Below are 13,862 nucleotides of genomic sequence, written 5' to 3' on the forward strand. Positions count from 1 at the left end.
GGCTTTGGCAGCACCCCAGGCGGTCGCTGGAGGTGCTGCCAAAGCCGACTCCGCGGTCAGGGAGGGCTGGCCTAAGGTGTGGCCCGCACGCTCTGGGGCTTCCCTTGCGTTAAGTCACTAGGTCCTCAACAGTCTGATGCTGTGTGTGTGGGTTGGGGGAGAAGGGGTGGTCTAGAGGCAGAGAGAGACTGAGGGGCCCATGGAGGGCTGTGGATACCAACTGGGCACCATGCTCCTGACCTTGTACCATGAGGAGTCGGTGAGCTGAGGGCTGGGGAAAGGGTCAGTGAGCCTGTGAGCCTCCTGCCAGGAAACCCAACAGTGAGAAAAGGACATCCCAAGGGAAGGGCTGTGGGAGGGGAGATGAGAGAGGCCCCGGGGGCCCACTGTGCTTCTAAGGCCACACAGCTGCCCACTCATCTGACATGTCGTAGGGCCTGCCGTGTGAGGGCTGACCTGCGTTGGCTTTGCTCCTTGGGGACCTGAAGCTTGTCTGACGGTGCCTGCTGCAGGTGCACCCGTGGCTGTCAGACACCTGTGCTTTGGCTGCCTCTGGGCAGTGCCTGAGATGTGCCAGTATCACAAACTGCCATGGAAGCTTTGTGTCCTGCTGTGGGATGAGGCCACGTGCAGCAGAGAAGCAAACAACGTCAGAGACTGTCTCCTTGCTTGGGGGCGTGACTGCAGTCGGTCTTCCTGACACTGAGGCCTCAGCGTTGGGCAGAACTGTTCAGTTCACAGGGAGCCTATGGGCACCTTCCTGATCAGGCGGCAGGGTCTGCTGTGCCACCGGGGGCAAGTGGGAGACTCTGGTGAGCTGAAGGCTGAGGTGGAACTTGGTCCCTCCAGGGCCAGGAGCTGGATGCTCTGTCCACCTGTCCAGTGCAGTCCCGAGTACACGGCTGCACCCTGAGGTCTACCCTGGAGGTGGCTGGGTCTGCCTCTATGGGCTCCTCAACACTGAAGAGGAGATGCGACGAGCACGGGTCCCAAGAGAGTAACAGCCAAGTGGGAGCCCCAGCAGTGCCCACTGCTGAGAGCCAGGGAGCAGGGAGAGCAGTCACCAGCCAAGCTGACAGAGCCAAGCACTTCACTCCCCTGACCGCCTGTAGGAAGCAGACCCGCAGAGCAGCTGCATGCTGGCACCAAGCGTGCCTGTCTTAAATAACTAACTGTACTTTATCTTATAAATATATGCATGATTTAAGCATAAGTCACCTCGCCATGCCAAAAGTTCTTTTACTAAACTTCCCGGCTTATGGTAAAATTTTCTTAAAGAAAAACTAAAAGATAAACAACATAAAAATTAATAGTCTTCTACCCATGATAATGATGAAAACCTACCTGAAAATAGAAGAATGCTTGACCAAACCAGTAATGCATCACAGTGACCTCAGCTACGTCATGCCTCAGGGGCCTCCAGACGAACTGAGCCATGATGGTCTGGATTGCGAGGCTCAGCACCAAGACGGGGAGATTGTGGGGTCTGAGGAGCAGTGTTGCCAGGAGAACTAAGCCGCTGTGTATCTCCCAGAGGCCCACAGTCCTGGCCGTGAAGTCTGCAGCAATGATTTGAGATTTAAGCAAGTCTTTGGTGCCCGTGAATAGAATGCCAAGGACAAAGACATAAACAAAACGAGCCTCGGTAATGCCCCTAAAGAAAGCAAAACAAGTCAGATTCATTAGCACCAGCTAAAAAAAAATCAAATATGTATTTTCCCAAGTATGCGTCTACTGAGCTGAGCTGACAACACAAGCTTCAGGACCCACTCACTGTGGGGGGCTCTGTGGAAGTAGGGGTGTCTGCCTGTGCACATCAGACCCCCAGGACCCCCAGAGGCCGGCAGGCCTGTCCTTTATGTGTGCACTTCTCTGACGGAGCTGGCTGACAGGAAATTGTGCTCACGTGGCCAAGGATCACCTGGGTGAAAGATCAGAACCGTCACTGTGGCCAAAAGATCTGTCCACCTGCTTTGTATAATTAATTGGAAAAACTGCTGGAGTAGGATAAGGTCAAAGAGGGAGAAATCCGCAAAGGCCCAAGTAAGCAGAGACATTTCAAGAAGAAAGGGGCTGGGACCTGTAGCAAGGAGGACACTGGGCAGGCTGACAGTGAACAGGAAGGGGAGTACCACTGATGTCTTGAAGGGGCCCCTCTTGCCCTGACCACCCAGCTGTGCCTGGACATCCAGAACCACAGAAACCAGGCCTTCCACCCCAGCCAGGTCCGGGCTTCAGAGTGGAGAAGAAAGTCAGGAGTTAAATGTAGAGGGTTCCAGAACACCGATGGACAGCAGCACCTGTGGGCACTGAAAGGAGAGAAACAGCTTTTAGGGAGATCTAGAATCGGGGCAGCTTTAGAATCAGGGCAGCCATAGAGCCAGGAGGGAGTCTAGAATCAGGATGGACCTGGAACCAGGATGCATCGAGAAGAAGGATAAATGGGGTGGGGAGTGGAAGCATTTCACAGAAACAATGGGAGCCAGGCAGTGCAGGCTGACGAAAGGGTGTGCTGGTCTATGTTTTGGACACCAACAAAGTATATACTGTCGTCACCATGAAAGGTAAGGAAGAGATCCGTATCTTGACGTGAGTGATGCTGAAATAAGGTGCATCCAAGAGGAAGAGGAATTCACTCATGTATCAGCCTTTGATTTGTAAGTAAGTTCATTTGTATCATTTTTTAGATCCTACATATAAGCAACATACACTTTGAGATTTAAACAAACAGCTCTGAATTGCATGCCCTCACATGTGACATTCAGTCTTGACTTCTGCACAGAACTCTGACTTTGAGGTAAACGGCCTTTAAGGTGTGTCCCCACCACGCCCACCCCACCTGACCTTCCTTCCACAGGTTAAGACCTACCACTGGGCTGTCACCTCAGCCAGGCCCTCAGCACCATCTCAATCCCCCACACCAGGTGACAGGCCCTGTTCCCAGGAGTGCCCCCTGTGCCTCTCGGCCACCCAGACAATCTGGCCACAGCTCTCAGAACTTGCCCTGACACGCTTTCAGAGAGGGCAACACTTGCTTTTCTTTCTTTGACTAGCAAAGCAACATCAAACATTTAGAGAAAACCTACCCTTCTCAAACTATTCCAAAAAAGTTGCAGAGGAAGGAATGCTTCCCAAGTCACATTGTGAGGCCAGCATAACCCGATATCAAAACCAGACAAAGACATTGCACACAAAAACTATAAGCCAACATCAGTGATGAACGCAGATAATCAATTGTTAACAAAATAGGAGCAAAACAAATTCAACAAAGCATTAAAAGGATCATACACTGTGATGAATTGGGATTTATCCCAGGGATGTAAAGATGGTTCAACATCCAAAAATCAATCAAAGTTATATACCAAGTTAACAAACTGAAGAATAAAAACCACACGATCCTCCTCAACAGACGGTGGAAAAAGCTTCTGATAAAATTCAACATCCATTTATGATTTAAAAAATTCTCCAGAAAGTGGGTATAGAGGGAGCATACCTCAACATAATAAAGGCCATGTGTGATAAGCCCACAGCTAACATCATACTCAGTGGTGGAAGGCTCTAGACTAAGAACAAGACAAGGATGTCCACTCACCACTTTTATTCAGCATAAAATTGGAAGTCCTAGCCATAGCAGTCAGATAAGAAAAAGAAATAAAAGGACTCCAAACTGGAAAGGAAGAAATACAACTGTCACTGTTTGCAGATGCCGTGATATAATACACAGAAAATCCAAACTGCCACGCGGGCCATCAGTGAGTTCAGTACAGCTGAAAAATACAAAATTAATATACAGAAATATCCTACATTTCTATAACTAACAACAAATTATCACAAATAAAAACTAGGAAAACAATCCCACTGACAACCACATCAAAGTAATAAAACACTTAGAAATAAATCTAAGAAGGAGATAAAAGAACTATACTCAGAAAACTTAAGATACTCATGAAAGAAACTGAAGACAGCACAAACTGATGTAAAGACATGTTTAGACATACCATGTTCCTGGATTGGAAAAATTAATATTGTTAAAACAATCATCTACTCAAGGCAATCTACATATTCATGTAATCCTTATCAAAATACAAATGGCATTTTTCACAGAACTAAAATAGGTAATTCTAAAATTTTAAAACTTGTAAGGAAACACAAAAGATTTCAACTAGCCAAAACAATCTTGAGAAAGAACAAAGCTGGAGGTATCACAAGCCTTAACTTTAAACCATACTCCATAGCTGCACTAATCTAAACCGTATGGAACAGGCACAAACACACACATCACACACACACAGACTGAGGGAATGGACTGGAGAACCAAGACGAACCCACACTTACGTGGGGAATGAACTGACGACATAGGAAGCAACAATATACAATGGAGGAGAGACAGTCTGTTCAGTAAGTGGTGCTGGGAAAACTAGAAAGCTACACGCAAATGAATCAAACCGGACAACTCTCTCATGCCACACACAAACATAAATTCAAAACGGATTAAAGACCTGAAACCAGAGACCTCAGAGACTCATCCAAAACTGCTGGCCAAGCACCTCATTTTTTACTATGTGCAACTGTAAGTAAAGCTTCAGAGAACACACCCATATCCCAGTCTCTTGCTTCATGTCTGGTTGTATTTTGAGATGAATTCTGTAAGAGTACATCCAAGTCAGAGGGTTGGACAAAATCAAGATTCTTAACACATTTTATGAACAGCCTTCCAAAATAGGGTCTGCTCACCCCAACCCTGTGACTGTTAAAAACAGAGAAAGCCCTGTGACGTGCAGAAAGTGGTATTGACAATTTGCAGGAGCCAGCTGCAGGAGCTCATGTAAATTATGGGAAAGTTAGGCTTTCTGACATGCTTCACCCCCAACTGCTAGGAGTATCCACTCCTTATTATCCTCATTACTAGTTACTTCTTAGTGAAGCAAAATGAAATATTTTAAATTCTTTATTTTTAAACAATCCCTTATTAAAAAAAAAAACAAAACACCCCAGTGACCTTACTTCCAAGTTATTTGTCTCTCTCCTACCAAAAAAAGAGGCTAACAGAACTGGCTCACTGAAATGTTCTCAGTAACTATTGACAAAATCACAATTCACAAAAGCCCAACTCTAACGATCTCAAGACTGCATGGCATTTTTAGTACATAAAACATTACAACAGGTCTAAAAACAAGTGCTTGTGTCTGCTAGTACACTTACTTTGAAATGTCTTTGTTGTCTTGTTGCCATGGGAACAGCACATTTCCAATGGCCGCCCGGTAGCAATAGACGCCCAGCAGGCCAAACGCCATGGCCACTTTTGATGTGAGGGAGCACCTCTTCTGAACCAACACAAAAATCATGGTGAGGGAAAGTGCGGCCAGAACAGAGAGTTCAGCCTTATGATCAGAGCTGGAATGAAATGTAAGATGCCAGAAATTACCACCAAGGACAGCTAGTGATGCTATGGGCCTACACACGTGGCTAAGAACGAAACACATAAAGGGCCGTTAGCCCAGACTCTCACTGCTCACTCCCAACTGGTCCCCACCATCAGCTCTGCACGGGTCAGGGCAACACTGCCTGCTGGCTCTCCTTTCTGGGGCTGCCTCGCTTTCCCCAACCACAGGTGAGGAGGTTCTGGGCAAAGGAGACATGCCTTGGCACCATCCTCTTCCATTCACTTGTCAGTGCAGAGGGAATCACTTGGGAGTGTCTGCCCCCTCGCAGGTGCCCCAGCAGAGAGGCTGGGCACATGGCTGTCACAGCTGTCTCTCTGCCTGGCCTTTGCCCATGCCCCCTGCTACCTTGGTGAGCTGTCCTGGGCGGCAGGGCTTTCCCGTTTTGTTCACTGCAGGTCATGGTCATGAAGCCCAAACACTCAATACCTCTGAAGTGGGTGAGTCAAGATACACACACCCCACACGGAGAAACTACTAGGAAAGATGCAGGGGAGAGGAGGCCAGTGCCAGGTGGGTCCTGGGGGTGGTGACAGGGTTACACTGGGGCCGCCACTGCTGCTCTGCAAGCTGTGCTTTATGCAGACCCTGGATCATTGTCACAGATGGAAAGCAGAGCATAGAGGCAATTTCGGGTGTCTCTGGGTGCCTCTTGAAGGCTCTGTCCTGGAGCAGGAATCACCAAAACTGCAGCCTCCTCACAAATGGACTGGGAGAGTCATGCCCCGATGGAAAGGCACAGGGGGCCAGTGTGCTGAGGGAGGGTCCAGACTGAGGCGTGGGCACAGCCTGGAGAGGGGGCAGGGGCAGTGGGGGTGCCCTTGCATGCACGCCTGCTAGTGCATCTGGGGGTGGAAACCACCAAGCCCTCCTGCAGTGCTGTCATGTCCCAGGAGAATTAGGTCATTGTGCTACTCCGGCGCTCTTGCCCTCACATGCTCTGGCTCTGCCTGCCACCCCTCAGCTCCCCTCTGCTTTTGCACCCCAAATGGGGACAGGCCAGGACACTCTTTTCAAGGCTGCTGTGAAAATGGAATGAGTGGGCACACAGCAGGCACCTGAAAATTGCTACCTGGGGTTACTGTGGTTGCCAAAGATTTGCTAGTACTGTTATCACTGGGGAGAAATTTACCATAGGAATTATTTGGCCAGAGGAATAAATAATCTTACAGCCTTTGGAGTACAGTTCCAGAAGGACTTATCCAAAAGGACTATGCCACTATGTGGTCCCAGGATGCACTGACGCTCACCAAGCCCTCACCAGGTGTAAAACTGCACTTTGTGATTTGACGCTCCCGAATCACCAGTGGGAGCGCGCCTTTCTCTGCTCTTTCCTCTGGGACTCCCTCCCTTAGGAGTGTGTCTACTACAGTTGTGAGTCTTGCGTTCTGCCAACAGTTCTCAAGAGGCTCTCCCCAGTGACACGACGGTGACCTTTGTTGGTCTCTCTTGGAAATATTTTTTCATCTTGCTGTGCTCTTACTTTAGTTGTTTTTTAAGACCTCGTTGACAGTAAAATTGATGATACAGCCAAATCTTGGTCTTTTCTACCCTAGTTTCTTCTCTTCACTTCAGTCCTCTGTATTTGCCATACTTTCCACTGGGTCACCTGGCCACCCGTGAGAGGCCGCAGAAGCAGCTGAAGACACGCCTCCAGGCTCCAGCCAAGGCAGCTGCCCCTCTGGGGGTGGGGTGTGGGGGAGGCAGGGGGACAGAGAGGGGTGGGGGCACAGGGCTCCTGGTCAGCCTGTCACCCCAGCCCCACACCATGGGGCACAGGGCAGCGAGTGAAGAACTATATCCTGCTGCAGTGATCATTATAAAACTCACTGGTTTTCAAACAGGAACACTTACAGTGATTCAGCAATGAAAAACCAAACTACCAGGCTAGCCTCAAATAAATTCACCTTTCAACTCAATTCATGGGTCAGTCTTCTATTTCTTCAGATTTCAAACACCACTTCTATCCTGAGTAGGAAAAACAGGTCTTTGGAGCGTCTGGCCCAAGGCCACAACTCATGCCCTCACCTGGTGAGCCAGTGCCCCAGGTCGGGCCGGTGGGCCCACTGCACACCGGTCTGGTTCAGGGACCGCAGCAGCCGGCAGCAGGCCAGAACCAGCCAGGGGCTCGCCAGCACCATCCACCGCTCAGAGCCTCTGAGGGCTTCCAGGGAGGAGGGGTCTGCGGGCGCTCGGCTGAGCTCCCACCCCTCAGGGCCAGCACGCTTGCCCTGCAGGGCCACCGCGACCCCGTCAAACTCCTCTCCCGTGTGTGGGCAATGCTGAGGGGCACAGTCGTCGCCCAGAAGGCACTTTCTGTAGATCTGGTGGCACAGAGCTAAACACAGTGTGTTGACGAGGAAGTACCAGGTCTGGTGCTCCTCTTCGATGAAGCTGCTTGCGCCCAGACTCAGCACATGGCCCACGGTTCCCAAGAAGCTGAGAAGATCTAACTCTGACCACCTTGAGGTGGACTGAGGTGGATTCTGTGAAAAGGAAAATGCATTTTGTAAGGAAGAATCTGAACAGTTCACCTTCTTGCTGCACGAGCGTACAGTGCTCACTCACAGAAGATAACCTGCTGCTCCTCACGCCCCGCACCCACTTCACCCCATCCCCCTGGGTGAACCAGAGGACCTGGGGACAGCAAGGCGACCCTGCCCCGGACGGCAAGCCTGCAGCTGAGGGACAAGGAGACTGAAGAGGTCTGGACCCCACTTCTCGACAGTGCCAGAGCTCTCAGCCCGTCCTTCACACCCCATCCTTGCCTCTCACAGCCACGGCCCACCACTCGACCACTCGAGACCAAAGAACCCCAAGGGCATACTCCACCAAACCAGACGTCTAGCTTTTCCATGAACTTGCTGGAAATCCAGAGAGTTTCCGTTACAATGGTAGGGTATCATAGTACTAGCCCTTAAATACACTAATATAAAGCATTTTAAGTTAAGATGAGGACTCAATGGCTCTCACTCAACACTGCTGGCATTCATTCCGTTACCTGCGTGCACCTAGCACATGATGGCGACGCGGTGAACCTGGTCAAGCCCTGGAGAATTAACTCCTCTGGGAAACCCCACGCTTGAGCAGGTATGGAAATGTGTGGGAAATGACAACATACGCGTTCCCTCAGCCACCAGCACATGAGGAGGGGTGGGTGTCTATGGCTCCATGACCAGGAGCTGCCCTCTGGGGCCTAGAGTCATTGCCCTGGGTCCCTCAGGCCCTGGGCACTGTGAACCAACCAGGACTGCCCGTGTCTCTCTCACCAGCCCGCCACCACAACCAGCTGATGAAAGAAGGCGTCAGAGGCCAAAAGCTGCAAGAAGTCTAGAACAGGAAACTGCATTTTCTGAGGCAGAATGAGGATGAGGTCTGAGTTTCTTCTTGATCTCTGTCAGTCAGCTGCTTGCTCCTCTGTGCAGCCACTCTAGAGAGGCCCCCGGTCACAGTCCCAGGGACCCTGTCCTTCCAGCTCAGAAAGAAGGCATGAGGCCTGACAACACAGGTGAGTGCGTGAAGTTGGGATGGTCAGGGCCTGGGAGGCTCGCCACTGAGAGTGTGTCCCGTCAGCTCCCATGAAGCGTGGGTGCTTTCCTCAGCTCTCACCAGCACCGTGCCTGCTACACGCTAGGGGTCTAACCCACATCTCATCAGTGCAGCAACAAGAGCAGCCCACCTGGAAAGCCAGTCCTACCTGACTCAGACACTTCCCACCGGCAAAAACCCTGGTGAGAGCAGACATGCCCGCACAGAGCAGTGCGGCGATCAGCGTCATCACTCCGCCCGCAGCCAGCCACGGGAGGCCGCACAGGTAGCACGAGCTGTCAGCGGCGGTGCACACGACGACGTGGAGCGCTGCGAGCGCCAGGAGCAGCAGGTAGAAGAGCAGAGAGCACACGGGCGACAGCAGGGGGACGTCCAGCTCAGCCCTGCTGCTCAGCGCCTGCGGGACACTGAGCAGGAGCAGGACGAGGGCCTGGAACAGGAAAAGCGGGTGTCCATGACTGTGCAAATAGGGCGCGCGCCTGTCCCCTTCCAGAAACACCGAATCTCCACGTCCTTTGACTACCAAACGTTGGCGGAGATGTCCGCCCAGCGACGCAGTGACCCTGCCCGGGGACCCGTACCTCCAGGACCAGGACGGTCCCCACCGCCATGGAGTAGACGTCATACTGGGCCGCTCGTCTGCTCAGCGACAGCTTCAGCATCCTCAGTGCGTCCAGGTACTGCCTGCGAACCTTGGCTCCCAGGTTGAAAACGACTTCTGAGTTATTTTCCTCCAAGTACAATCTGATCCAGTTTCTGTGCGATCTTTCCGACACTTTAAACTGCTCAAATCCAGGCTCTAAGAAGAAAGGGCCACACACACAAATCACCGACACGCACACACACGTGTAATCTGTGAGTCCTGCTACTGATGGCACGTGGCAGAGCCTGACACTCATCAAGACGAACTCCCGGGAGGGTTGGCCGCCCCTCAGGAAAACCCCGACTGCGGTGACGCCAGCCTGTGCCCACCCCGTCCTTCCTCCCACTGCCCCACTCGCACGGACAGAAGCCCCTCCTTCTCAGCCTCCTGCTTGCCGCCTTCTCCCTCTCCTCTCTCTCCACTCTTCTTCCTCATGGTGCAAGAGTGTGACAGCCATAAAAGTAGAGTACTAAGAGGCCCTCAGTTCTACAGAATTCCCCCCAACCCTGAGGCTCTGTGTGATGACGGGACAGGAAGTGCCTGATGCCTGCGCCACTGCGGCCCTTTCCCCAAGGCCGGTGGGCACCCCTGCTTTTCACTGTCAGCGCCCCTTTTACTTGCTCTCCTTCTTCACAGACCCTCTCTGGGAAGGGATGCAGTCTCCCAGCCCCTCCTGCCACAAGGCTGACGTGCCCCACCTGCTAGATGATCCATGGCTGACGCAAAGCCAGGGCGGCGAAACAGCCCATCAGTGGGCCCCAGCCCTGGCTGCAGTGGGTTCCCACTGGGACGGTGGTGGCAGGCTGCCCAAAGCCGGGAGCTGCCCGCTTCCTTTCAGGGCTGAACCAGACTCAGTCGTGACTCGATTGGCCGGCAGAGCAAGAACTTCTTTTCTAAGGCTCCCTGGTACTTAACGTGCTTTTCCAACTTAAAGAACTGTTTCAAGGTGGTCTGCACCATGCCTTTCAGGGGCCTTGGCCCAAACCACCAGCAGTGTGCCCACTCCAGCCTTCCCCAATCACAGGCTGGCATCCTTGCTGCACAACCGAGTGTGGGCTCAGATGTCTGCAGCCCCACCACTGCCACTGGAGCCAGGGGACCTGCACCAAGTGCTGGGGGCAGGCGTGACCCCAAGCCCACTCGGTCCTCTCCCCAGGACCAGTGGGACTGGGATGACTACATGCCCATTTCAGAGAGGAGGCGACTCAGACACCAGCTCATGGGCTGGCAGTGAGAGCTGGGCTAAGTCTGGATCCAAGCTGTCTCCCTTACTTGCTACCCTCTACCACCCCGAAGTCACAGACGTGGGTGCATCCGTGTTGGGACCCTACTGCCTGGAGTCACAGAGAAATGGGGGACCTATGCACGCACCCAAACAAAACCTGAGTGCTGACTACATGCTAGGCGCATCAGGTTCAGGTCCTGCCAGTGGGGCCTGTGGTCCAGCTGGGTTGTCACACACGTGCAAAACCACACACAGTGAGAAATGCTGTGGAGGGAAAGTAGAGGGAATAGCGAGAGACTCTGGTAACACAAAGGGAACTGACATAAGACTGAGGTTATGTGTGGGGGACAAGGGCGGTCTGACAGTGAACTGAAAACATGACGGACGCCCAGGAACCAGCAGGTGAGCAGGGAGAGCAGCATCCACAGGAACAGCACATGCAAAGGCCCTGAGGCGAGCAGAGCCCCCACTATGACCGAATGACAGTCAGGTGAGTGCGCTGCTTCAGACTTGGCTGGACGTCACAGCAGGCCTCGAGACCTGTCTCACCGTCAGACACGTGCCCAGCTCTGTTTCAGGAAACGCTGTCACCGACAGTGCAGATGACGGGCACCCTGGAGGTGCGAGGCCCTCTGCGGCCTTCTCACCCCGGGGACTGGCCTCAGTTCGTCTTGCAGGCTCATTATGGCCACATCCACTGCAGTGCTCAGTTCACTATCCCGTTTTTGGTTTCCTCTTTATTAGTTCTTGTTATATGAGAAGGGACGCATGGTGCCAGCAACTGATTTGCAAGTTATTTGCTTCTGGTCCAGACTGAAACATGCACGGAGCCGGGCCACATCTCTGACAGAGCTACCCACAGGGGGGTCTCATGATCTAAGAGCTGACGCTCCCCAAGTCCTCTTGCCATTCAGGATGTCTGGTTCCCAACCACTCCCTGCTGGAAGGATGTGTCTTCCACACCCAACCCAAGGTCAGATTATATCTCAGCACAAACTCATGGCATTCACTCTACTTGGCAGTACCCCACTACATCAAGTAGGATAACACGCCCACATCCCATTGAATGTTGCCTCAAACCGGGAAGTGACCTTCTTGGCATCCAAACAAGCCCAGCCCCAGCGTTAAACACCAGCCTTGACATACCTGGATGGGCCAAAATGAAATCTCTAAAGCCATGACCCTTCTGTTCTGTGTCATCCCTCAGTTCAGGTCAGCAGCTCAGTCGTGTCCGACTCTTCGACCCCATGGACTGCAGCACCAGGCCTCCCTGTCCATCACCAACTCCCGGAGCTTGTGCAAACTCATGTCCATTCAGTCGGTGTCATCCCTACCAAGCTATAAATATCGTGTTCTTCCTCCCAGCTCAAAAACAAGAATACCCCGCTCTTGGCGCCCATTCAGCTCAGACGACAGCCTGTATCTGCATGCACGCCAGCCAGGCATGTGACCTCCTCTGTCAACAAAGCTGCTGAGATTTCACCTGCCACTTGAGAACTGACCACTTCTCAATTCCTCATTTTACTTTTGCCCACGCCCTGCGGCTTGCAAGATCTTAGTTCCCCGATAAGGGATTCAACCTGTGCTCCTGCAGTGGAAGTGAGGGGTCCTAGCCACTGGAATGCCGGGGAATTCTCCTCAGTTCCTCACTTTATTTTACCTTGAACCCTATTCAACACATCCACTCCCTCCCTCCTCCTTGAAGTTCTTTCTTTACTTGGCTTTGTCAACACCAGTCCCACCCTGGCCCTCCAGCACATACACAAGCGCCCTGCCTTACAAACTCGCTCTTTACACAGCCTTGCCCACCTCAGTGATGGTCACTGCTTCCTTACAGTGTTCAGCTGAAAACCAAAGTTGCTTTTTATGCCACTGGCTAGTCCTCTTTGCACTGCCTTCAAAGCAGACCCAGAAGCACCCCTCTGTCCTGGATTCTGCTGCCTGGGCCCTCGCCCTCCACCTGCACTGAGCACCTCGCCCTCCTACAGAGGAGGGTCTCACACCATCCACCTCACCCTCCTACAGTGCAGCAGAGAGCCCTCCTCACGGGCACCTGAGACGGCCTCTGAAAACGCAAGGGGAAGATTCTAGGCTCTGCACGACACCCTGCAGGAGCTCTCCACTTACTCAGAATGGAAGCAAGAGCCACTGGAATGCCTACAAGGCCCTCGGCCCTCATCTCCTTCTGGCTCCCCTCGGTTCACTGCTCTAGCCACGCTGGCCCCTGGTCACTCCCTGACTGTGTGGGCACGTCCTCACCACAGGACCCTGCCTGGCACAAGGCTCCCCTACAGGCCACGTGCCCCACGGCCCTCACTCACCCGCATGCCCACCCTTCCCTGGTTCAGCCTTTTCCTAAGGTGCCCATCACCACCTGGCACCCTTTCCTGGCCATCTTTCTCTTTTTCCCTCTCTGGATGAGAAGCTCCATGAGGACAGAGCTCTCCTGCTGTGCCTCTAGTGCTCTCAACAGCCCCTGGCTGAAGAGGAACATAGTGAGAAAATTCAGCATTTGCTAAATAAATAAATTTATGACTTTTTCATACTGTTCATGGGGTTCTCAAGGCAAGAATACTGAAGTGGTTTGACATTCTGTTCTCCACTGGACTGTTTTGTCAGAACTCTCCACTACGACCCATCTGTTTTGGCTGGCCTACATGGCGTGGCTCATAGTTTTATTGAGTTAGACAAGGCTATGGTCCATGTGATCAGTTTGGTTCAGTTCAGTCATTCAGTCGTGTCCGACTCTTTGCGACCCCATGGACTGCAGCATGCCAGGCCTCCCTGTCCATCACCAACTCTTGGAGCTTGCTCAAACTCATGTCCATCAAGTCAGTGATGCCATCCATCCATCTCATCCTCTGTCGTCCCCTTCTCCTCCTGCCTTCAATCTTTCCCAGCATCACGGTCTTTTCCAATGAGTCAGGTCTTTGCATTAGGTGGCCAAAATACTGGAGCTTCAGCTTCAGCATCAGTCCTTTCAATGAATATTCAGGACTGATTT

General features: G+C 52.3%; 1 protein-coding gene across 4 annotated transcripts in view; it reads right to left on the bottom strand.

Moving 5' to 3' along the window:
* PIGG (phosphatidylinositol glycan anchor biosynthesis, class G) overlaps positions 1 to 13,862 on the bottom strand; it is a 40,871-nt gene that overhangs the window by 5,003 nt on the left and 22,006 nt on the right. For 2 of the 4 annotated variants that reach the window (XM_010832564.1, XM_010832565.1), the window contains exons 7-11: positions 9,572 to 9,789; positions 9,139 to 9,420; positions 7,470 to 7,927; positions 5,203 to 5,394; positions 1,345 to 1,654 (exon numbers count right to left, since the gene is read on the bottom strand). In XM_010832564.1, coding sequence (XP_010830866.1) covers positions 1,345 to 1,654; positions 5,203 to 5,394; positions 7,470 to 7,927; positions 9,139 to 9,420; positions 9,572 to 9,789 — 1,460 coding nt within the window. Of the gene's footprint in view, positions 1 to 1,344; positions 1,655 to 5,202; positions 5,395 to 7,348; positions 7,928 to 9,138; positions 9,421 to 9,571; positions 9,790 to 13,862 lie in introns of those variants that run through there. The other 2 variants (XM_010832566.1, XR_824593.1) reach the window with 2 other exon arrangements.

This window comes from Bison bison, unplaced genomic scaffold (genome assembly GCF_000754665.1).
Source record: "Bison bison bison isolate TAMUID 2011002044 unplaced genomic scaffold, Bison_UMD1.0 scf7180017861275, whole genome shotgun sequence".
In the NCBI taxonomy this organism is placed as follows: Eukaryota; Metazoa; Chordata; class Mammalia; order Artiodactyla; family Bovidae; genus Bison; species Bison bison.